We start from the raw sequence: 25,713 nt of genomic DNA, 5'->3' as shown, positions 1-25,713 counted from the left end.
AGGTTTAAGTCGATTATCGCTTTTTGAATTGGATTTCTCTGTTTTAAAAATTGTTCCATCTTTGGGAATAAACTGTTCCAACGTGTTTTAGAATCTAATATTAACATATATTCTGTTTTATTTTCAGTTAGTATATATTTTAGTAATATGCCCTTTTTTTTATAGGGGAATGTTTAAATATCATTTTTTCGAACTTTATAAATTATAGGAAGCAGTTCTTGATGGATTAATATTTAATCCTTATTAGCGATATCTTCTTCAACAATTACATTGTCATTTATCTTTATTGTCAATATCACTCTCACTCTTACTCTTTTCAAAGTTGGAATCCGAAGTTTCTATATCCACATATTTGGATTCTTCTTTTCTTTCTTTCTTTCTTTTTTTTTTGGTATAATACATCTATTACTCCTAATTCAATTCCATGTGCATAGCACAATTGCTGATTTGCACCAATCAACTTTCCAACTTTTTTTATAACTGCTGCTCGCTCCATCAGTCATTAATACACTATCTTCTTTCAGGGATAATCCATGTTTCACTAATTTAGATTTAAGCAATTAATTAAGCCATTAATTAGCTAATTAATTTCACACGTTAGGGTGACATAAAAACAAAAACGTATACTATTTTGCTATGTTTGCAACAATTTAAAAAATTTCTATTAAATACCAAAAAAATGGTATTTAAAGTTGTGAATACCGGTATTACAAAATTGTACAAATGGCTTAAAATGCCGTTATTCGGTATCCCGGTATACCGGTATTGCAATCCCTATTGGTATTGTATCAGTCGAAGTGAGTCGAATTTCTTTTCTCCATGCCACAAAACAAATTATAGTTCGAAGCTACTATTATGTAATAAAATCCCATATCATATTTCATTTATCTGGTTAATTCCATTTTAATTTATCTCTTTTCTATTCACAAGAACACACAGACTTACAGACATTCAACCCGTTAACGGATTTCAAGGAAAATTGAATTTATCATTTTGAAATAGAGTATAGGATCGTTGACACAAAGGAAGGGGGGCATTACAAACATTTTTAATGGAGAAAGATATCAAAGAAACGGATACACCAGATAAAGAACATAATACAGTTTCTAATGAAATAATAATTTAAAACAATACGATAACCCAACTATATGGGTGACAATATCAGCTGATAGGTACGATACTGCCTGTTAGAATACAGTATCAACAAAGAACTTTTGAAGAATTTTAAGTGAAAGCGCAAAGAATTTTCCATCTGGAACAACGCACTTTTTTAATGCTTTTGTACATACAAATGGATCATACTTTAATCTAAATTTTTATTTCATTTAAACTGTGTTGTTCATTTTATCTGATGTACGGCTTTCTTTTATTTAATTTACTGAAAGATTTAGTGTTATTATAGTTACATTGTGTTTCAAAGTAGCACTAATGCTATATTAAGGCGGAATTCATAATTTTTATCTTATATGGATAATAAAAATATTATGTAATTAGGTACATCCCTGTCGGAACTTCTGTTTCGAAAGGATGAGAAAAGATTTAACTTGCATCGAACTTTTCTACTGTTCTTCTTCAATTGATTCGGGGTTAGAATTTGGAACTCTTCTGTTCAGAAGCAGAGATCTTACCACAAGATAACCCTAACCCCTAACAAGATAAGATGTAACAATATAACCCCTCTCTCTCTCTCGGCCCCTAATTCCCTAACAAAAAGTTCCCCATAGAGATCATTTCTTTGCATCGCTGATCTCAATTTTTACTGCTAAAATGGTTAGTTTCTGTATGTGTGATCTATCACTTAAGTTTCCAACCGACCTTTAGAAACATCTTATGACATTTCTGTCTTATCTGCTAATTAAATGTTGCAATAAACAAACATTTCTTGATATATATATTTCTGGTTCTTACTTGAACTACCATGTTCACAGGTAGACAAATTGATATGTATATATAATGTAGAAACACATATTTTTAATCACTTTTAAAGCCGAAAAGAGAAGAGACACTTTGAAATTTTAAAACTTCTGATTTATTCCATTCCGGGAGGTATAATTTATGTAAAAACAAAAAGCGACAATGAAACTGATGTCCATTCACATCGCGATACAAATGCAAAAGAGCCCAAAATATTTTTCCCGAGTGATTTTATGCTATGAGATTCTGATAAGGATTCTTTGACACGTGTAGACTTAGGAAAGGGAAACATATGTATCTTTTAAAAGAATTTGCTTGGAAGAGTATATTTTTATCCCTTCCCTTGGAGAGTGTGAAAGTGCTGATTTCAGCAGTTTTACAGAGCTAGTGCAGCATTCAATAAATAAAAAAAAAGGTGGAATTCTATCAGGATATTAGATAATATTTTAGAATGAAGTTAATTGGATTAAATTAAGATAAAAATTAGGATTTAATTTAGATTTAGAGATATCAATGCATGTATATAGAGAGAAACGTAAATCCAAAATGTTCTTTTAGTTAAAGAAACTTTTTGGGACACCCTGCATGGAACTCGCATTGTTTTTCAGTTATGCGGTATGAGAATTGTAGCGACAGCGAATTTCCTATGAAAAACCACTGTTTGAAATTTAACACAGAGTTTCTGAATTAAGTAAAACGATTTTTATATATCTGATTTAATTCTTTTTGAGTTAATTGTTCAGAGTTATACTGATCGTTATGTATATATAGAAAAAGTTATAAATCGAAAATACTTTTTACGGACTTGAGAATAAGAAAATTCCTAAACACCGATACATATAGAAATTGATATAAATGGAAAAGAAATGCTTTACATGGATTTAAGAAGGTTTGAAACGTGAAGTTTCATCAAACTCTAAGTTATATACTTTGGTGATAACAATATTTTCTTTTTTTATATACATAGTATATAGTTAGATTTTTTTTTGTAATTAAAAATAAAAATTGAATGGTTAATTTTTTTCAACAAAAGATTATATTTTATGTTCGAGGAAAGTTTATCGGCTGTCGAAAATAGTTACAATTTATTTTTGTATCACATTTCCTATTTCATAGTCTATATTTCGAATTACCACTTTATTTATGTTATAGACTTCATAGCATTCAATAGTCAATAATAATATGTGGAATAAAAAACTAAAATGATGAAAATATAAAAAAGGAAGAAAGGTTGTACCATAAAACATTCATTTACATTGTGTTATTACACGAAAATATCATGTGTAAAGTACATTTGATAATATGTTTTCTTTTCTTTTTATTTCATTTAATTCCTTTTATTTATATCAGTATTTTATAGTTATTACAAGATATACTCCAGCACTTTTCCACAATTCTACAAAGATATACAGAATTCGTGAAAAATGTTTGTCTTATCGTTTTCTGAATGTCTGAAATACGGACCTGTAAAGCTCAGATCTTTTGCCTCCTAGCTCTAAGAAATCAAAAAACGATCGTTTCAAACTCAGAGGATTTTCTATGTCACATTCTACAAATGTAGCGCCTCTGACTTTTTCTAGTATATTCAGGAACGTTTTTCTGGCTACTTCACCACAAGTCATCTCAACCTGTTCGGCAAAACAGGCCAATGCATACAATCGCTCCCTGAAAGATTAAAAGAAAAAACAGTTATCGATAAAATTTTTCACATCTCCAGTAATAACAGAGTTGAATGTAAGTACGTTGGCGCTCCGCAATAAGGAATATCGAAAAGCATTGATTTAAATGTACACACTTAAAACTTCGAAAATCGTTCAAAATATCGAATATTTTTTTATTGCCTAATAATGTTCTCTGATCCTTTAGCTTTCAAACGATACCAAGATGTTGTGAATATTCGGAATATTTCTCGAGTTATTTTTCTTGAGGTGCTTTCATTAAAAACTCTAGTTACGGTGTTTTTAAAACTCATTTTATGAAGAATATTTTTCCACTGTGTTGCTTCATTCAAACAATCAGAACTCAACAAGAAATTAAACAAATACAGTTATTTATATATCAAAATAATCTGTATGAAATAGCGGATGTTTTGTGCCTCAATCAAAGTTATATTTATAGAAATAAATTTTTAATGGCTGTTTAAATGTTAAAATGACAGAAAAAATCTCGCTTTTTCTATTCATCGTTGATAAAAAAAATGTTTAAAAAAAACTATACATTTTTATAACTTGATTGAGGCAGACAACATGATGACTAATATTAGGCATCATTTCCAACTAGAATTGTGTGTCTGTATAAATTAGAATTTAAGATATCATGTTTTAATAATTAGCTCATTAAATTTAATTTTATTTAATTAATTAATAATTAGTGTAATATGGTTTTTTCTTACTGAAATGAGTTAAAACATATATTAATAACCTACTGTGAAAAAACTGGATTTTTAAAGTTAAAATTTAAAAAGAAAATCCTCAAGTGTGTACGTACACCTTAAAAAAAATGCTCTACCCATTAGCAATAGGTGGCATTAATTGCCTATAAACTAGCATACCACTGATGATTTTTTTTCAGAATTTCCTCATTTCATTTTTTGCAATAACCTCCAAATTGTATTTCTTATAAAAAAATTAATATATTTTATTGTAATTTAATTGGCTGTTTTCTGTAATTGCGTCGATTACTTACACCCCTATCCGACCAAAAATAGCAATTATCTTTCACTATATATTAAAATAGGTTTCAATATAATTATTATTTAGCAGAATTTAATTTTTGGTACTTCAGCCTAAGAACAAGTATTATTGGGATATTTTTATCTTTGTAGAAAGAATCCCACTCAAATGTAATTTCCAAAGATGTGATCATTTGTCAGAGCATAATATTAACCCTTTCCATTCGGATGTAGTTTCTCGCTCACCAACCATTCAAGGTGGCGAAACATTTTGAATTTTTATTTATTTTTAGATTTAGATTGTTTAAACCGGCTACAGAATAGTAAAAATTGTAGATTAATTTTTCAGGAAAATTCAACTTAAAACAATTTATATATATAAAAGTATTAGAATCAAGTTAATAGGAAAGACAAAAAAAAAAAAAAAACAAATAAAAATTAAACCAAAAAATTATAAAAAAAAGAATCCGGTTTGGGATTAATCCTTTGGCTTAAATAAAAATAGAACTTTCCTTGCATATTGGATCACTCAATAGATGGCGCTGGGAGCCTACATCTGTTTACATAATTTACCGCTAGTTTTTTAAAAAACGGGGAATCACAATCGATAGTTTAAAGTTTCCTTGACTGTTGAGGGTATGTGCTGGCCTTTTCGTTTTTAATTTTTAATTTTAGTGCTATTTTTTGTTTTTATTGTTATTTTTGTTATTGTATTTTTACTTTGTTGTGGTTAATTTCTTCTAATTTGTTGTTTATATTTCCTTTCTGTTAAAATGGTATATCACTTGAGCATAATTTCAGGGGATTTTCGGGTCACGAGGAATCATTATTAGACAATGTCCGTATTTCTCACAGAAAAAATCCCTTTCTTTGAATCCCTGCCTGAGGGTGACCCTTGAAAAAGTCTTCAGGCCGGATTCTTTTTTTATAATTTTTTGGTTTAATTTTTATTTGATTTTTTTGTCTTTCCTATTAACTTGATTCTAATACTTTTGTATCAATTCATCTGTGTTTTAGAAGTAGCTGCAATTGCGCTCTCTAAATACTATGAAGTTCTTTTTTGGTTTTAGTTTAAATAGGTTATAAATTTTAGTTGCGATTTCGAAACTGTTTTTGTTTCGTTTTCATTTTAGTTTCGTTTTCAAACTTTTTCTTACTTAAGATTGGTATATATATATATATATATATATATATATATATATATATATATATATATATATATATATATATATATATATATATATATATATATATATATATATAATATAATATACAGTCAACCCTCCTATAACGCGGTATTCTTACAGCGCGGTTTCCGTTCAACGACGTCCCATCAGTTCTTTCCGTGCGCCCAATGAATGGTTTTAACTGGATATGTTTATATAAACATTCAAGCTTATCACTTAGCCGTTTACGGCATCGGTTTGAGTCGTCTCGGAGCTATTTCACAGTACATATCGTTGGTGACCCATTCTTTCTAAAATTTTGTCTGCACCGTCCATTCGTTTAGCTTTTTGCTGCTTAATTTGTGGTTTATAATTGGACAACATTACACAATACAGTAAGTAATATTCTTCAATTGTTCTAATATAATAATAATAAAGTAATTATTAACCCTAGATTTGCATCATGTCAAATACAAAAGAAACAAGGAAAGGATTAAAAAGAAAGTTTATATCGCTTGTCTTTTGTATTTATTGGTCTCCATATAACGCGGTACGAATGATGTGATTTGTACTAATTCTGAGTTTCTTATAGCGCGGATTCCATACAACGCGGTAGACGGTTTCAATAGAACGCGCTACGAATTAGCCTGGTTTGTACGGTTAAATCCGAGTTTCTTATAGCACGGTTTCCATATAACGTGGTACCCACTCACCGCGTTATAGGAGGTTTGACTGTATATATTTCGGAACAACAAACAAGCCCTTGTATTAGGTGAATAATTATGCATCAGATTACTTTTCCGAGGATAAAGGGTTAAATTTTTCCAGATTTTGAGATTAATAAATCTAATATTAGTTTCTGCATTTCATTATCGTTCGTTGCGTAGGTACCATTAGAAATTTATAAATGGTGTAGATGAAACAGAATTGCGTTTAATATAAAATTAATGTAATGGATTTTTATTAATAAAATGACAATGGATAGAATTTTATTATGAATCGAATAATCTCCTTAATTTTTTTTTTTTTTGATATCTTTTCGAATGACAGTTGTGAGCTTCGTTACTTGCGGCGAATTTCCAGAGTGTATCAAGGCATAGTAACACATGTTAAGAAATAACAGCCAAATAAAACCGTAAAGGTAGTTAAATCAGTACTAAAATATGGCTGATATTATTTCAATTGCAGGAAAATTTGCTAATGCTTACAGTTGGTTTATATTGTCACAAGGAATCATTAGGACCAGTTGTTTGTCTATTTAAATGGTTTATAAATATTCTACAGCGAACGTTGGAATGTTTACAAATCTTACAATACTTTTTGAGAAGGCATATAACAATTCTATCATGCCCTATATTAACAGCGATATCAAAGCATCGAATCACTAAAAGTTTCGATAATTTACTTAAAGAAATTCAATATCATTGTTTTGATTTTCTGTACTGATTAAAAAAGTGGTAACACATGCCTTAATTGTATTAGGTGCTTGCATGTATTTTGATCATTTTTTCCCTTTAAAAAGGCGAAATTGAGACAAATATATAATATATATCAATCAAAATATTTCCCATCATTTTCTACAATTTTTTTCCTATTTTCGTCCTGTAAGTCTTGAAACTGATTGTCTTCGAATTTTGCTTGCCCTCCAGGTCGTTCTTTGTCATCGACCTGAAACCACCACTTTTAAATCGTTGAAACTAAAACCGACAATTGGGATATAACGGAGAAGGAACACAATAAGTTTCTGAAAGTGTCTGATGGGCTTCGGCAGCAGATTTTTGAAATCAAACGAACAACAACAAAAATGAATGTCGTAAATGCAATTTGGAGCGTTCCATGATTTGGGTCTTTATACACTGAATACCTCAATAACAATAAATGGAAAACTTTCAAAATAATAACAGTAAAGTAATAATAAATTGGTAAAACCCATATCCATTGTCGTTTATACAGATACTTCTCATATTTACCAATAGATGACGCTGATTAAAATTCATGCTAGAACCTAATATGTTACCAAGTATTTGAAGAACTGAGACGTATTCCTCATCTTTTGATGATCACATAGCATTTTCTCCATCACCAGTCATTAAAATGAACATTCCTCTACTTTATGTCAACGATCGTTCCAGTAGCTTGCATTTGGATTCTTCAAATTTAATTCTATCAACAATTATTTTAATGTTTTCATTTGTTTTTGCAGCTTCAAAAATTATTGGAAACTTTTGAAGCTGTTGCTTTTTGATTTAATTTGCCTCTTTTCATTTAAAGCTACCTTAATATTTTTTTAAATAACCAAAATGTTATTGTTATTAACTTTTTAAATCTCTCTAAAATACTTTGTTATTGTTTTAAATAATTATGACAGAAAATGTAGCTTTACAGAAATGGGAATAATTTTCCAGAAATACGTACAAGCAGTAGAGTTCTTCCCAATCCAGATTTTCATTTTCCAGATTATGGAAGTGTCTCAAAAATGCATCAGCATACATTCCACCTTTTTGCGTGCAAACAGGTGAGTCTTCCACGACTAAACTTTCAAAGCACTCCACGTTTTCAAGGTAATCTGTAACAGGAAAATGAAAAACATTGTTTGTGAAATTTAGAATGCATACTATAATTTATGAAGTTCAACACATAAACACGCATCAGTAATAATAAATACACAAGAAGTTCTGAAAATACAGTTTCAATTGAGTGAAGAAATAGATTTCAATGTAATACGGTTTTTTTAAACAACCACTTATTTTCTTTCTGTTCAGATAATTATATAAAGTGTTACATTAAAGCATTTTTTAAACATCTGATAGAGTAGAGAGTAGAATGATCAACATAAACGTGAGCAAACTGAAAATCGAAAACCTGAACGTGACGTACTGTGACGCTTATAATAAGATGGAAAGTGTACGAATCATCATCGGATTCGGAAATCCTCAGCACTATTGCACATACATTTAATTATATAAAGTTTTACATTTACGCATTTTTCAAATATCTGATAGTGTAGAGAGTAGAATGATCAACGTAAACGTGAGCAAACTGAAAATCGAAAACCTGAACGTGACGTACTGTGACGCTTATAATAAGATAGAAAGTGTACGAATCATCATCGGATTCGGAAATCCTCAGCACTATTGCACATACATTTAATTATATAAAGTTTTACATTTACGCATTTTTCAAATATCTGATAGTGTAGAGAGTAGAATGATCAACGTAAACGTGAGCAAACTGAAAATCGAAAACCTGAACGTGACGTACTGTGACGCTTATAATAAGAGAAAAAGTGTACGAATCATCATCGGATTCGGAAATCCTCAGCACTATTGCACATACATTTAATTATATAAAGTTTTACATTTACGCATTTTTCAAATATCTGATAGTGTAGAGAGTAGAATGATCAACGTAAACGTGAGCAAACTGAAAATCGAAAACCTGAACGTGACGTACTGTGACGCTTATAATAAGATAGAAAGTGTACGAATCATCATCGGATTCGGAAATCCTCAGCACTATTGTACATGCATTTAATTATATAAAGTGTTACATTTACGCATTTTTCAAATATCTGATAGTGTAGAGAGTAGAATGATCAACGTAAACGTGAGCAAACTGAAAATCGAAAACCTGAACGTGACGTACTGTGACGCATATAATAAGATAGAAACTGTACGAATCATCATCGGATTCGGAAATCCTCAGCACTATTGCACATACATTTAATTATATAAAGTTTTACATTTACGCATTTTTCAAATATCTGATAGTGTAGAGAGTAGAATGATCAACGTAAACGTGAGCAAACTGAAAATCGAAAACATGAACGTGACGTACTGTGACACATATAATAAGATAGAAAGTGTATGAATTATCATCGGATTCGGAAATCCTCAGCACTATTGTACATGCATTTAATTATATAAAGTGTTACATTAACGCATTTTTCAAATATCTGATAGAGTAGAGAGTAGAATGATCAACGTAAACGTGAGCAAACTGAAAATCGAAAACCTGAACGTGACGTACTGTGACGCATATAATAAGATAGAAAGTGTATGAATTATCATCGGATTCGGAAATCCTCAGCACTATTGTACATGCATTTAATTATATAAAGTGTTACATTAACGCATTTTTCAAATATCTGATAGAGTAGGGAGTAGAATGATCAATGTAAACGTTAGCAAACTGAAAATCGAAAACCTGAACGTGACGTACTGTGACACATATAATAAGATAGAAAGTGTATGAATTATCATCGGATTCGGAAATCCTCAGCACTATTGTACATGCATTTAATTATATAAAGTGTTACATTAACGCATTTTTCAAATATCTGATAGAGTAGAGAGTAGAATGATCAACGTAAACGTGAGCAAACTGAAAATCGAAAACCTGAACGTGACGTACTGTGACGCATATAATAAGATAGAAAGTGTATGAATTATCATCGGATTCGGAAATCCTCAGCACTATTGTACATGCATTTAATTATATAAAGTGTTACATTAACGCATTTTTCAAATATCTGATAGAGTAGGGAGTAGAATGATCAACGTAAACGTGAGCAAACTGAAAATCGAAAACCTGAACGTGACGTACTGTGACACATATAATAAGATAGAAAGTGTATGAATTATCATCGGATTCGGAAATCCTCAGCACTATTGTACATGCATTTAATTATATAAAGTGTTACATTAACGCATTTTTCAAATATCTGATAGAGTAGGGAGTAGAATGATCAATGTAAACGTGAGCAAACTGAAAATCGAAAACCTGAACGTGACGTACTGTGACGCATATAATAAGATAGAAAGTGTACGAATCATAATCGGATTCGGAAATCCTCAGCACTATTGTACATGCATTTAATTATATAAAGTGTTACATTTACGCATTTATCAAATATCTGATAGAGTAGGGAGTAGAATTATCAACGTAAACGTGAGCAAACTGAAAATCGAAAACCTGAACGTGACGTACTGTGATGCATATAATGAGATAGAAAGTGTAAGAATCATCATCGGATTCGGAAATCCTCAGCACTATTGCACATGCATTTTTTTCGTTAAGAGCCTTTATAATTTTATGTAAACTCATTTATAATGTTAAACGCATTTATAACGTTATATTATTTATAGACATTCATCACAAATTTTAGATGTTTATTTCAGCTTACTGTTCGTTTCAGTATCTTGAGACGACCACTTCTCGACGATTCTGTTTCACTAAGAGACGAGGCGAGAAATGAAGGATATGCACATTTCCGGAATTTACTGTATTATAAAACATCTCCTCCTTTCATCTTTCATCTCATCTCTAATTTGTCTAATTAAACATATCCTAAAGCATGCGCAAAAGCCAGAAGGCTTTTACAATCCATTAGCAAACTATATGTTTGATTAGTATTACTGTAAAATGATATGCATTCATCTCGGCAATTGGCAATACTAAAGCTGTGTCTTATTTTCGCCAAATGTTTCACCAAATGTAACAAAAGATAAGCATTTTTAGATAACTTTATGCAAAAGAAAACATGCACTACATATAATAAATAACGCAACTATAAATTTATTTGAATATGTTTTACAGAAAAAGATGCACTGTCCTATTTTATATGGATTCCCATGGAAAAAACATTACTTCATTAAATGTGTTAAGCGTTATGAGTAAGATTCGAGAACATATTATTGTCGTGATTCCGCTATATATTGATTTAAATATCACAAATTGACTACTCCAACCAGGCACTCTGAAAACACTGAATGACCAGACCGTCGCGAGAGTTTTGGTTGAACCCTAAGAGCCATCATCGGCCACGGTACAACCCTTCACGTAGGAAGTACGTCCCATCATCGATGGGAGGTAGCCAACTTCCCCATCTTTTCAGTACCCACCAAGATGGCGAGAACAGACCATCATACCGGAAGCTTCTCATACTTATTTTTGAGGTGCCCCCGCGGTGGGAATAGAACGATTTTGTTATCTTACTTTTATGTAAAGTGGAGTACTCATCACACATTTCAACAGCCAGACTTCTTGTACTTAAAAGAGATTTTGCAATAGACGAAGCAATTCCATCCCCAGATTCTGCTATTTCTTCAACCTCCCTTCCTAAACAGTTCTTGACACCTCTGAAGTAACAATTAAAAAAGTCCAAAATTGACCTAGAAGAGGAGTGAAAAATTATTATTATTATTTTCCTGTTGGCGATTCAATCTTTTGGAGAAATTGGCAGAATAATTATTACCAAAAATAATTGGTAATTTCTTTATTTAAAACAGGCGAGAGTTATTTTCTTAAAATCATTCACTCGTATTATTTCTTTCTCTTAATGGTATAAAACTGCGAATCTTGAGTAAGACTGTGATTGCCGAGATTTGTATCGGAATCCCATTTATGTGAGTCATGTGTTTCGTAATGTAGCAAAGAAAATTGGTACTTTTGTATTAATTGCTTAACATTGGCGAACAATAGTTAAGAAATATCAATATTTGGCATGATTCTAGTGTTTTAATTGAATCTATAATGCTATCTTTGTCGATTATATGCTGACACCTAGTTAGTTCATAAATATCAGAATATCGAATATGCATTTTAGACGTTTTATTTCTGATTGACTGAAACCAGCGTTTGTCATATATCCACAGTTATAATAACAAAGTAACCTACAAAGTTTTATTAATTTTAATCATTATGGTTTTGAGTTGTTACCTTTACATTCAAATAAAAGTTCAAACGGACATACAGGCAACCTTTGATGGATTTGGTTTGGTTTGATATATTTACAATTTAATGCTCAACATATGCATCTACATTTTAATACTCAACATAAGCAACACATTTTATGTGTTTAAGTATTTACATTTACAATTTACAGTGTTCACTTGTACTCTGCAAGCTAGATTTCCTGTGAATATATTTCGTTCAAAATTTGATAAAACTCTGCAAGTTGATAGACCATTTCAGTCATTAACTCAAAGCGTTTATAAGTTAACGTGTTTATATGCGAACATAATTCCGGAAATGTTCTTTCTGACTCAGAGAAGTCTGAAACTAGGGGATACATCAAAATCTCGAGTTCAACGGTTTTGACGGTTTCTACAAGTTCATATACTACATTTCAGTCATTAACTCAAAGCGTTTATAAGTTAACGTGTTTATATACGAACATAATTCCGGAAATGTTCTTTCTGACTCAGAGAAGTCTGAAACTTGGGGATACATCAAAATCTCGAGTTCGACGTTTTTGACAGTTGCAATACTTTTTATATACGAGATTTATATATACGAGAAAAATCATTTGATTTTTCAGTTTTTTTATACATATCTTTTGAAAGCTACGTGTTCCGGTTATTCTTATAAATAAAATACTATTTATTCCATGGTTCCATGATCACAGTCTTCCTCTTTTTCAAGCTTATATAGTTTATCACTTATTAGCTCATGAATAATAGTTAATTCGCAAATTGCAAAGAAATCGAATCGAAATTTTTCTAAAATTTCAATATTAACTAACCAAAATTTTAATAGTTATGTTGTTATTTTCTATCGAGTTTTGGAAAATGTTATCTATGTTGTTATTTAATATTTAGGTTGTTTTTCTTTCTTTTTTTTTATCTCTTCTACACAATGTTTTAAAAGAGTACGACTTACGGGCATAAACGTAACAGCTCTTCTCTATTCGGTCTATATTCCAGCTGAGCCAATTCTTCAAATGGTGCCTCGTCACAGGTCATTTCATCGCATTTAAAAGCGGTAGAACCTAGAAAGAAAAATATAACATGTATTTAAATATTATTAAATAGTAAATAACCGAGGGACATTTAGTCATTCACAAGACTAATAATAAAAATTTCAGAATATCTAATATCTAATCATATTTAAATGATTAGAGAAGCAGAATGGTGGTGTAAAAATCTTAATAAAAATAAAACTCATTCCGGTTATGTTTATTCTAATCTTTTATTCTAAGCCTCATTTTATTCTAAATTACTAGGTTGAATTCAACTAAACTCTATGTATTAAGATAAGAAAAAAATTCAATTGATTAGAAATTAGCGGAAAATGTATATTTTTGTCACTTCAGAGCAAGATACATTTTTATACTATTTTAAAATTCAAAATATTAATATTTTAACTATACTAGTTTCATATCCAAATAATTTTTATTAAACTTTTATTTTAAAAAAATGTAAAAATTATTGAACAAATGTTGGCGATTTTTAAATAAGAAAATTTGCAGATATTCGATTGCGAAATAACGATCAGATTTAAACATAACATTTGATTTTTATTTTCTCGTATATTAAGTATAGAGAAAGTATAGAAATCGCAACAAAAAAATTGAAATTGAGATTTTGATGAATTTTTATTTTTTAAACCTTCCGTGGTTCGAAATTGTTTTTGTTATTATGTTCGTCTGGTTTTGAATAACTCAAAAATTCTTTCACATAAACGGATGGAATCTGATATAATAGGTTTTACACTAAATTTCTTGATAATTTTTTATAAAATGTTAAGCGAAATCAGACAGAAAGAGAATTCAGAGGAAACTTACCTGTTCATCTATCCGAATATAAGAATACGATGAATACAAAACTAAATGAGCTAGATAGATGAATTTTGTACACATATTGAAAATTATAAGTGTCAATATCTTTCAAACTTAGAACCAAATCCGTCAAGGAGTTAATCGTCTACTATTTGGTACGTTTACAGGCATGTAAACTCGATCACAAGAAAACTCTGTGACTAAAAAATATGAAATTTGATATTTGCTGTTGTGACCATAATGCTGTAATTATGAGTTAAATTTTGTTTGCAATCAGTTGAAAAAAATCGTATAAACTCATTTAGAATTTTGGGTACTATTAATCGCATTCTAGGAGTAAATCGCCAAGAATCACACGATAGATTCAATAAAAATGTTAAATTCACGCCAAGAATCAATATTTTCTAACTACTGTTCATCACTGCAATGCAAGGCATTCGTGGTAACAGAAGTTCATAACTTTATACTTGGAGACAAAAATAACATCTTTTTTTAGAGAATGTTCAAAAAAGTTTGAGAGACCACGTCCACTGGTTCCATTTCGTTTTTATTTGTTAAATAATTGTGGTAACATTTCTAATTTGCTTCCAAACATAATTTTACAATGTTTGTAATAATACTTTTCATTGCTGGAAAACAAATATTCTTCATCAATCTTCTAGAATAATTTTAAAAGTAAAATATTAATAATTTAACTATTAATTTTGTTGGACATTTGGAAAAGATCCATGCAGAAATTTATTTAGGATCCGAATCTTTATGGTGTACTTGTGTTTTTCCAATTCCGCGTCATGATCTCAAGTAAACAAACCGATTCGAACCCGACGTTCTTTTTTTGCAAGTTCCGTGATTTGTCGCAAGCAGCAACTGCAATTCAAATTTGGCTAATATTTAAACTCGCCTCCTGTAAGTATTTTTTACACAGAATATGAGAATTTAAGTTCTTTGGTCGAGGCGAAAGAGAAGTTAGCTATGTGCAACTGATTTGTTTCTTAGCCATTTTAAGATAGTTTTTTTCGGTTCGTTTAAATGTTAGACTGAAAGGATGGATAGTTCGAATCTGTTGACCAAGGTCTGGTATTGTTAATTTGAACTTTGATTGTAACATTTATTCGTATTATTTTGATTGCTACAGTAAGAAGCACATTGACTTTATACTTTATAATCAATAAAAGTTATTTTAAGGTAACTACTTTCACCTTTATGCCTCCTCGACATAAAATTTCACTGTCAACTTTGCTAAAATTTGGGTTAGTTTACTCAGAGTAATTAAAAAATTTGAGAAGTAGAATATTAACAGGAGTAACTATTAATTTAGTCAATTTTTATGAAGAAAATTAGCCATCGAAAACTAGCTAAAAATTATTTGGTGTAATCAGTATCCTTATTATTTAAAAAAACATTGCAGGCGAGGAAATACTTCGTGCATTATAACAGTTCATACAAAATACTATTTATTTAATTATTTTTTAATTATATTATCTAGTTTATTTAGTATTAGAGGATCTCACCCCCCCCCCCTCTCATGTATATTTGTCTCAAATTATTATCTTTAGATCTAATGGAGTGGCAACACACACAAACATATGCTCTCACTATTATTAGTATTGGGAAGAAAGCAACATCATCCCTGCTTTCAAATAAAAATACACAATTACAGTAGTATTTGAGGATCTCACTCCCACCCTCCGATGTATATTTGTCTCAAATTATTAGCTTTAGATCTAATGGCTTTTCTGTGGAGTGGCAACACACACACACACACAAACATATGCTCTCACTATTATTAGTATTGAGAAGAAAGCAGCATCACCCCTGCTTTCAAATAAAAATACACAATTGCAGTAGTATTCGAGGATCTCACTCCCACCCTCCGATGTATATTTGTTTCAAATTATTAGCTTTAGATCTAATGGCCTATTCTGTGGAGTGGCAACACACACACACACACACACACACACACACACACACACACACACACACACACACACATGCTCTCACTATTATTAGTATTGAGAAAAAAGCAACATCATTTCTGCTTTCAAATAAAAATGCAGACTCTAATTTTTATAAGCATATATTAAACCTTCCGTTATTATATTATTCGAGGATACAAGTTATTGCATAGTGTATCTCAAAAATCTTATTTTAAAAGTAATTTTAACATAAATTTATTTAATATTATTAAAAAAATTTAATATATGAATATATTAAAAAAAATTTCGAGATAACTTATTGAGAAGAAATAGTCTCTTTTACCTCCTACCATCAGACATAGAAGCCAAATGAAAATTTTCATTTCGTGCGTCCTGTTTTATGAGCCGTTTTAATAATAAACAACTGTGTTGTTGATGTTCTTCGGGTCTTTGGAAATTATGACCTAACTTATGTTATAAAATTTATGTCAAACAAGATTGCATATTAATAAGCGGAAACAATGGCGATAATAATGAAGGAAGTCCGCTTAAAGAACTGTTTTATCAGCAATTTTCGTTTTTCTTAGCTGCATTTCTTAGTTTGTTGGCTAAATAAACATCCGGGTGGATTTAAAATTACTGGGGGTTTATTTTAGTTCTGCCACCACTAGAACTATTAAGGCTAACTAATTTATCTACTGTTTTCCCAGTGCCAGTGTCCTTTCTTCAACATTAATACAAAATGTTACCTATGGAAACTTAAAAAATTTAGCTAAAAGAGCATTTGAAGTCTGAATGCCGATGCCATTTTGAATGAGGTTTAAGAATGACTTGGAAGAAAGTTTGATTAATTTTGAGGTCACAGTAAGAAATGCACTTTCTCCGCAATCTCAGTGTTAAACGTATGGGATGAAGACGATCAATTCAATCGTGAGATTTTGTCAAATAACTGCCTTTAAAGATTTAAAATTTTGTTCAAGACACCCTTGTGTCATATAAAGTGCAAGAATTGTTTTAAAAAATCATCCAAGTGAAAGTAGGTACATTTTAAATTATTTTCGCATTGAAATAAAGCTTTCATTTTATTTAAAGCAAATAGTTTTTAAAACAGGATGTTTTGAAATATTATGATTTATCTTTAAAAGATATATGAATCATAATTTTATGAAGGAATTTTTCATATAAATATTATATTATATTTTATGAAAGCAGAAATTCGAAGAGATTAATTTAAATTGCGCATTAACATTGTATAACATTATTCAATATCGTTCATTTATATTTCAAATTTGAATGATATATAGTTCATACTATTTCAGAAGATTGACACTATTCGCTTCGTTAGACTAAGCATCTTTCTAATTTTCGGTTCATACTCTTTTACCTAAAAGTATTACCCTGGTGTATGACAAAAGTAGGAATTCAAAGTTTTCAACATAATTGTTGGTTCTCGTCGTCCTGGTGTTTACAAAAATGATGTGGAGTCGGCTGCTCACTATCGATGACGGGGCGTACCTTATTCGGCAAGGGGTCTATCGTAACCGGTGATGGTCCTTAGAACTCATAGTTCCCACCAATACTGTCGTGATGTTCCAGTAATTCAGATCTAAAAAATATTTCTAATTTTTGTTTTCTACTTTTTATTTTTTAATTTGTAATTCATTATCTAATTTACTAAATGTCTTCAGATGGTGCGAAGTGTCATTTCGTGATTATAATATGTGAGTGGAGAGAGCAGAACATGAGAAAACCGACATGTATTAGCCTTATATATATACATTTTTTTGAGAAGCACAATATTGTATTTTTCACCTCAAGAAATGTGCAACTCAAATTATATTATTTGAGTATTATTTAGTATTTACTTTTTTCCCGTGATTAACTTTATGCCAAAGGGTAGGACATTGTATGTTCCTCCACCCCCTCAACTTAGCTTAATATTCCAAAAGTCGTGAAGTCGTTTGTTGTTCCTTATTTACAAGGGCAGCATAAAATTGATTATAGAGACCATTCTCTTCCAATGCCTTGAGAAAATAAACATCTTTGATAGCAATAGAATAATCTTTCATACAATATAAGCATTCAATTTCGATACTGTTTTGTAGAATTTTAATAGAGAGAATTTCAGATCAAAGCTGACCATCTAAGGTTTATTTTACCACTAGCCGAGTTTGGCGACCAACCGATTCGCCAATCTTAATGTTTGTTAAAATTTTAATAATTAAATATTTTATGCAATTCCTACTTTAATAGCTTCATCAAAATATTTTAAAACTTCAAATTTTGATAGTCATATAATTTACTCAGAATATTATAAGCCCTCAGTCATAACGTAATATGTATCTCTCTCATTTTCTATTAGCTCCCTTAGAATTTAGGCTTTAAATTAAAGTGTAAATGATGAATCTGCAATTAATATAATAATATTTTTTACTGAAACAAAGCATTTTTTTTAATAATATGATTACTGAAAACAGAGTCACTGAGCTTTTAAACTTTATGGGCACTAAAGAATATCTTTCTTAATTTGTGTAATATCTCAAGAATGTGCCAACAAAATTTTCTCAGATTTATCATGAGCAGATCGATTTATTAACAATGTTTAATAAAACAAGATACTAAATGCTTCATTTTTTTCTTAAAACTATAGAATGTGCTTTTAATTGGAATTGCATCTTTAATAGACCAAAATTTTTAGAATCTATTAAGTAAAACGGATTTTTTTTCTTCAATTAAACTCAGTTCCAAAAATATGTTAATATATATATTATCAATTGAAAATATGTTACTTGAAACGATTAAAGAAACTTTTACGTAGATAATCGAATATAAATAATATAATTTTCAAAGTTTTATTAAAATCATTTTTTAAGATATCCTTTGTAAAATATTTCACAAATAATATTTTATCTTTATAAATTTTCTGCAAAAAAGAAAAGAAGAAAATTAAATTACATGGTTTATTTGTTTGTTTGTTTGTTTTTTTGATAAAAAAACGAATTGGTTTTTTTTTATTATTCATTGGCAACTTACCTTTCTGCAAAGTTGAATTGTAAAATATCAACGACAAAATTTCTTGCTGCTAATAATTTTGTGGCAAATTCGTGACCATTTGCTACTAGTTCTGGATACTGAGTGTGGTACATTTCTGAACTTCGGCGAAGTAGCATTCAAAGAACACTAAAAATTTCCTGTGATGATAATATCAAATTCGTTCACATATAATCAATTTTTCACTCATTCTTTTTATTCTGCACATTTTTCGAATTTGGCTCACTTAGGATTAGTGGTTGTCAATACATTATTTAATATTTTCAGAACTAAATTTCTTGTAAATCATTTAAATTACGTAAATATTGAATATATAAGTAAAGCACTATCTGGTGTTGAATTGGAATAAAAAATAATTTGAAATATTTGTGATATTTATAATAGGGAATTACAAAATATATATTTTTTAAAAATTAAGAATAAGTCTTAAAAATTAAGAGTAAGTCTTAAGAATAAGTCTTAAAAATTAAGAATAAGTCTTTTTAAAAATTAAGGATAAGAATAATTAAAAAAGTATTTATTTGTGTATCGAATATAATCTTTTATTATACAATATTAGGATCTCCTGCCTCAGGAGCAACAACCACACCTAACCTTCCTCTTTCACATGATAGTGCCTTTGCGACCTCGAATAATCGATTGAGTTACTTAAATATTAGAATATGTAAGAGAAGCGCCATCTAGTATTTAGTTGGAATAAAAAATTATTTCAAAACTGCATACAATTTATAATAACGAATGAAATACATTAAAAACAGAAAATAATAAAGTAAAAATAAAAAAAAAGTTTAAGAGTTTTTATTTATGTACAAAAACAGAAAATACATATTTAATCAGATATTGTCTCTAAAAATTGAGATAAGAAGCAGAAAATTATGTTGCATTGGAAATTATCCCAGGTTAAAATTTATAAGAAAAGAAAATGGTTAGCCAATAATTAAAAAATAAAGTTATGGAACTGAAATTTCGATTTAACTACAATAATTTAAGCACAGCTTCAAGCATTTACGAAAGAAAAGTGCTACAGCAAAATTTTCCTTTTTCTAAATAAATTTGCATAAAACAAATAAGCAATGTGAACGCAACTTCATTTCATTATAAGTTACTGGATAATAGACATTTGTGTATTGTGCCATAAAAGGGCTACAGCAAATTTTCCTTTTTCTAAATAAATTTGGATAAAACAAATAAGCAATGTTAGCGTATCTTCATTTCATTACAAGTTACTGGATAATAGACATTTGTGTATTATCTCATAAAAGGCAACATTTTATGCTATGATCTGCGGCATGCACTTTTACATTAGTCATGAGACTTTGACGCCATTTGAAATAAAATTTACATTAAAAAAAACACCAAGAACAAGCAATGTGAACCCAAAGCCATTTCATTATAAATTATTTGGCAACATAAGCTTGAATATTGTGTCATTGAAAACAACATTTTTAGCCATGATTATATGATATGTACCTTGAAAATTGTAGTGGGACTCTGATGAAGTTTGAATTAAAATTTGCATTAAAAATACAAGAATAAGCAATGTAAGCACAATGATCATTTCATTATAAGTTATTAGATAACAGACATTTGCATATACTGCCATAAAAGACAGAATTTTGTGTCATGATCTTGTGGCATGCACTTTTGCATTTGTCATGACACTTAGACGCCATTTGAAATAAAATTTACATAAAAAAACAAGAATAAACAAAGTGAGCCCAATGCCATTTCATTATAAATTAATTGATAACACGTTTGAATATAATGTCTTAAAAAACAACACTTTGAGCCATGGTTATAAGACATGCACCTTGGCAATTGTCGTGAGATTCTGATGTCGTATGGATTAAACTCTTAATTGCCCAGTTTATTCTCGTTTAAGGAGCTAAAGTTTATTACGTCTTTCTAACTAGGTTATGCCTGTCCAATTCGTTGATTTTAGAAATCCATGCAATTATTTAGGCGTTTATAGGTTGTATGCAATTTTTATACCAAAATATAACGTTTTTAAAAGAATTAATTTTTAACTTTGTACATATATAACTTACATATATAACATATATAACAAGGTACATATATAACTTTGTTTGAGGGCTCTAATTAGATTCAATATAACGTTTAAACTTGAAGGTTAATAGACTGATGCTATTAAAAGCATGTCAAATTTTTCTCTTTTAATAGTTTTATTATTACAGATTTGGAAGGAAAAGTATTATATTTTTCAGTTATTAGATTTTGAAAAAAAGTTAAAAGCATTCGCAATCAGAAATATCTTAGAACGTATTTTAGAAAATTATCTACCTATTAAGTAAATAATAGTATTAAAACTTACGGACATAATCTTGACAATTGCTCTTTATTTGGAAAGTATCCCAAATGAGATAATTCTTGAATTACAGTATCGTCGCATTTCTTTCTTTCATCACACTGGAAGGCAAAGGATCCTTTGAAAAAAGGATTTAATTTTTAAATACATGTAAAAAAATGTTTAATAAGAATTTACAATGCATATCAAAAGAAAATGGCAAGAAAAAGTATATTAATTTTAATAGGATTTCATTATTTTTCTTCTGATAAAAGTGTATGATATTTTAATGTTCATAATAATATTCAAAAATACATGATATTCAAGATGTCCATTTCATTCTTACCACAATAGCTGGTTTCGAAATCATTTGAGATAAGCACATACTTCCATTTAAAAAAAATTCTCTACAATGCGTAGGAAATATCTTATCTTTTGAATAAAAAAAATGGGCTTCTAAAAAATTACGAATTTAAAGCTTTCATTCAGACTTACCGTCCTGCTGATTAATTTCATGACATATTAAAAAAATAAAAAAAAGCTTTAATTCAGTCTTGTCGTTCTGTTGATCAAATTCATGGCATTCTGACAAAATCAAAAAGCTTTAATGCAGTTTTACCGTCCTTTAAATCAAATTCTTGACTTGCTAGCAAAATCAAAAAGCTATAATGCAGTTTTACCGTCCTTTAAATCAAATTCTTGACTTGCTAGCAAAATCAAAAAGCTATAATGCAGTTTTACCGTCCTTTAAATCAAATTCTTGACTTGCTAGCAAAATCAAAAAGCTATAATGCAGTTTTACCGTCCTTTAAATCAAATTCTTGACTTGCTAGCTAAATCAAAAAGCTATAATGCAGTTTTACCGTCCTTTAAATCAAATTCTTGACTTGCTAGCAAAATCAAAAAGCTATAATGCAGTTTTACCGTCCTTTAAATCAAATTCTTGACTTGCTAGCAAAATCAAAAAGCTATAATGCAGTTTTACCGTCCTTTAAATCAAATTCTTGACTTGCTAGCTAAATCAAAAAGCTATAATGCAGTTTTACCGTCCTTAAAATCAAATTCTTGACTTGCTAGCAAAATCAAAAAGCTATAATGCAGTTTTACCGTCCTTTAAATCAAATTCTTGACATGCTAACAAAATCAAAAAGTTCCATTCGTTTGTGACTAAATGTTTGTGTGTTTAAAAATGATCAATAGTTCAGGAGTTTTCTTTTAAAATTTTGAATGATACGATTAGTTATATATAGAATAAGTTATATAACTACCAATTAAATGAAAATTAAAACATTCCTTTAATAAAAACTAATAAAATTAAAAATCTTTAGCTTTTTAATTATAAAACAATGCGTTTTTAATTAAAAAACTTAGATTTTTTTTTTGCTTGACTATTTTTACAGACGTATTATTTTTAACCTATTAAAAAAGTAGAAACATATTTTATTTTTTTAATTAAGTTTATTGTCCATTATTGTATATATTACGGAATCTAAAATCCTTTTTTTTCATTCAAATTCTTTATCAAGCAGAGCAGCTTTTATTAGAGCAATAAAAAAATAAATTAAAATATTATATATTTGAGTTCTAACAATATAAAAATTGCGTATCATCCATCATACAGAGCGTGTAATTATACAAAATTTCCACTCTTCAGGAAGTTGGTTAAAACACGATAAAAAATTTCCTCTTTAAAAATCTGAATATAATCAAAATTCAAAGGAGCGTGTACTATTTCATTGGTTCACTCCTTTAATTAAAATTATTTTTAAAGTCGATATTTTCATTTCATAAGAAGCATTTTTTCTCGCGATTTTTCAAAAATATTAGAATTGGCTGCCTATACATATAAAAATCGATTATTTTTACAGGTAAATAATATTATAGCCTTTACCTTTCTAACCTAATAAATAAAAATTGTAAATTATGTGTAAATAATTATTATGTTAATGTAGTCTGTATGAATAATGTTAATAATAATAAGAATTTGATGCTTAGTAATATAAAAATAATATTTTCATTACTTTTCGTTTAAAGTTAAACAAATTTCTTGAGTACTCTTGATATTTCAATACACCAAATACACATTTGAATAATAACATACATTTGACTAATACTTTGTGTAATACATTTGAATAATTTTTCTGAAATTTCTTTTCCAACAAAAAACTTATCTATAATTCAAATAACACATTTTATCAGCGAATATCATTTAAACACGAAAGAAACCTAATTTAAAATAAGAAACTTTTTATACGGTTTTAGAATGAATCTATATAAAACATTAAAAGAGCAAAGAAACGCCAGTGAAAAAAATTCGTTTCTTAGCTATTTTCTTCTGTATAAGTTATAAAACTTATGGCAAAATTTCAAACATATATATACATATAACAATGAACTGCTTTGAATTATTGACTAATAGTGACAAAAGAAAACGCTTCGTTAAAATAAACAAATATTTTAATTTTTATACACAATCTTCACACGCTTTTTCAGATATTTATTTTCCAATTAAGGATTTCATTACATTATTAAGAATCTTCCATTACGAAAATAAATTTATGTAAATCAGGGAAACAAATTATATTTTTACTTGCTTTTTAATATAATTCTATTATGAAAGAAATAGATTTTTACCTCCAATAGTTAAAATAAAAGCCAAATGAAAAGTTCCATTACGGATGATCAAATGGGTACCCAGTTAAAATGGGAAATGAATGTATTTATAAGATTCTTTATATATACCACAATCACACCACGTCAGATATCCCAAGTCCGCGTCATTTCTAATGTGTTAGGTTGACCCTGATTTGAATGAGGTGGATGTAGGCTGGAAAGAGGAAGTATAAATCAGTTATTTTTTATGTGTGGAACATCAGAGAAGATTCTAAAAAGTTTGTAAAATAATATATAATATAATTATCTAAAACTGTATAAAATATAATAACTGTTTATAAAATTTACAATGTTCGAATTTTTACTTCATGTAGCTGAATTTAAATATTTTTATAACATATGAGGTCTGACAATTTCAACAGCAATATTGTAACTACTCTAATAATTCACACACACTCATTTCTTTTGATGATTAACTCTTAATAGATGAAGAGCTGTGATTATTGCTTCCGGTTGGATCGGAACTTTTTGTTGAGATCTTGCACACAAAGAACACAGAATCAAACAAAGAGCACAGAATCAAAGAAAGAGACTTCAGATATGCATAAACGTATATAAAATATGTATAAATTTATGTGTATTTTAAGCAAAACTGTCAGACAGTGATTCCACATACTTTTTAGAATGGAGCGAAATGGAATGGAAAATCAAATTTCAAAATCCACATGAAAAACAAGCAAACAAAAAATATGTTAATAAGATAAAAGATGAGATGGAAATTTTTCTTAAACGGAATTTTCTGTTATATCTATAAGCAGGGTACAAACAAAATAGAGGTCAGGGTAGTCTGGTTGGTAGAATGCTGGATTCGCCTCCCATGGGTTGCGAGCTCGACCCCTATCGGGTGAACACTCTCCATGTGTATGGTGGCTGGTGCACGTATAAATCTGCCTTAGCGACACTGTTCCCCAAGTCGTGAAAACTCCACTGGGGGTACTGGATCAGAGGTGATCGTTTTCTGATTCAGGTCTAAATTACGATCTGTGGATGAGTGAATGAAGTCCGCCCCGTGAAAAGGGCTGTGACGCATGAGTAGCAAAGATGCCTCTTCGCCCAAGATGGCGCCACTGAAACAAGAAACACTAAATATCGGCTTAAAATCGCTGACTTCGCCAGCGGGCTTGTCCATGATAAGTGTCATAAACAACAACAAACGAAGTCAGTTCAAAGAAACAAAAGCCTGTTCTTGAAGAAAAACAAAAGTTGTATCATTAGAAAATTCATACATAGGTAAAAAGTTTTTTTTTTCCTATAAAAGATTACTGATGGACAAGTTATACATATTTTTATGTACTTTGGAATTTAAACACTCGCATAGAGAAATTGAATAATCGAAAAAATTATGAAAAAAAAAAGTTGTACGGAATTCTATGTTATTTCATTTTTTATGTTATTTCATATTATGTGATACTTTAACTACGATTCTACAAAAAAAAATCTATCTTGAAAAAAGTTTT

General features: G+C 29.4%; 1 protein-coding gene across 2 annotated transcripts; it reads right to left on the bottom strand.

Annotated features, from left to right (window-relative positions):
* Positions 1-2,006: 2,006 nt before the first annotated feature.
* Positions 2,007-24,367, bottom strand: LOC129984041 (uncharacterized). Of its 2 annotated transcripts, XM_056093804.1 has the most exons (6): positions 24,218-24,367; positions 21,611-21,722; positions 13,414-13,522; positions 11,749-11,924; positions 8,167-8,317; positions 2,007-3,579 (listed from the first exon to the last, which is right to left on the bottom strand). In XM_056093804.1, the coding sequence occupies exons 3-6, from the start codon at positions 13,494-13,496 to the stop codon at positions 3,348-3,350; spliced, it is 642 nt and encodes a 213-aa protein (XP_055949779.1). In that variant the 5' UTR covers positions 13,497-13,522; positions 21,611-21,722; positions 24,218-24,367; the 3' UTR covers positions 2,007-3,347. The 2 variants fall into 2 exon arrangements, with proteins under 2 accessions (XP_055949779.1, XP_055949778.1); XM_056093803.1 differs by lacking the exons at positions 21,611-21,722; positions 24,218-24,367 and adding an exon at positions 16,571-16,728.
* Positions 24,368-25,713: the final 1,346 nt, after the last annotated feature.

This window comes from Argiope bruennichi, chromosome 9 (assembly GCF_947563725.1).
Source record: "Argiope bruennichi chromosome 9, qqArgBrue1.1, whole genome shotgun sequence".
Taxonomy (NCBI): domain Eukaryota; kingdom Metazoa; phylum Arthropoda; class Arachnida; order Araneae; family Araneidae; genus Argiope; species Argiope bruennichi.
The sequence above is the reverse complement of the archived record's forward strand: the minus strand, read 5'-3'. Positions and strand labels throughout refer to the sequence as shown.

Coding starts and splice junctions, on each gene's coding strand:
- LOC129984041 (XM_056093803.1), bottom strand. CDS start 16,610: ATGAAAATTTTCATTTGGCTTCTATGTCTGATGGTAGGAG. Junction 11,925..13,413: donor GAGCTGTTACGTTTATGCCC/GTAAGTCGTACT, acceptor CTCCTCTTCTAG/GTCAATTTTGGACTTTTTTA. Junction 8,318..11,748: donor GTACTCCACTTTACATAAAA/GTAAGATAACAA, acceptor TTCCTGTTACAG/ATTACCTTGAAAACGTGGAG.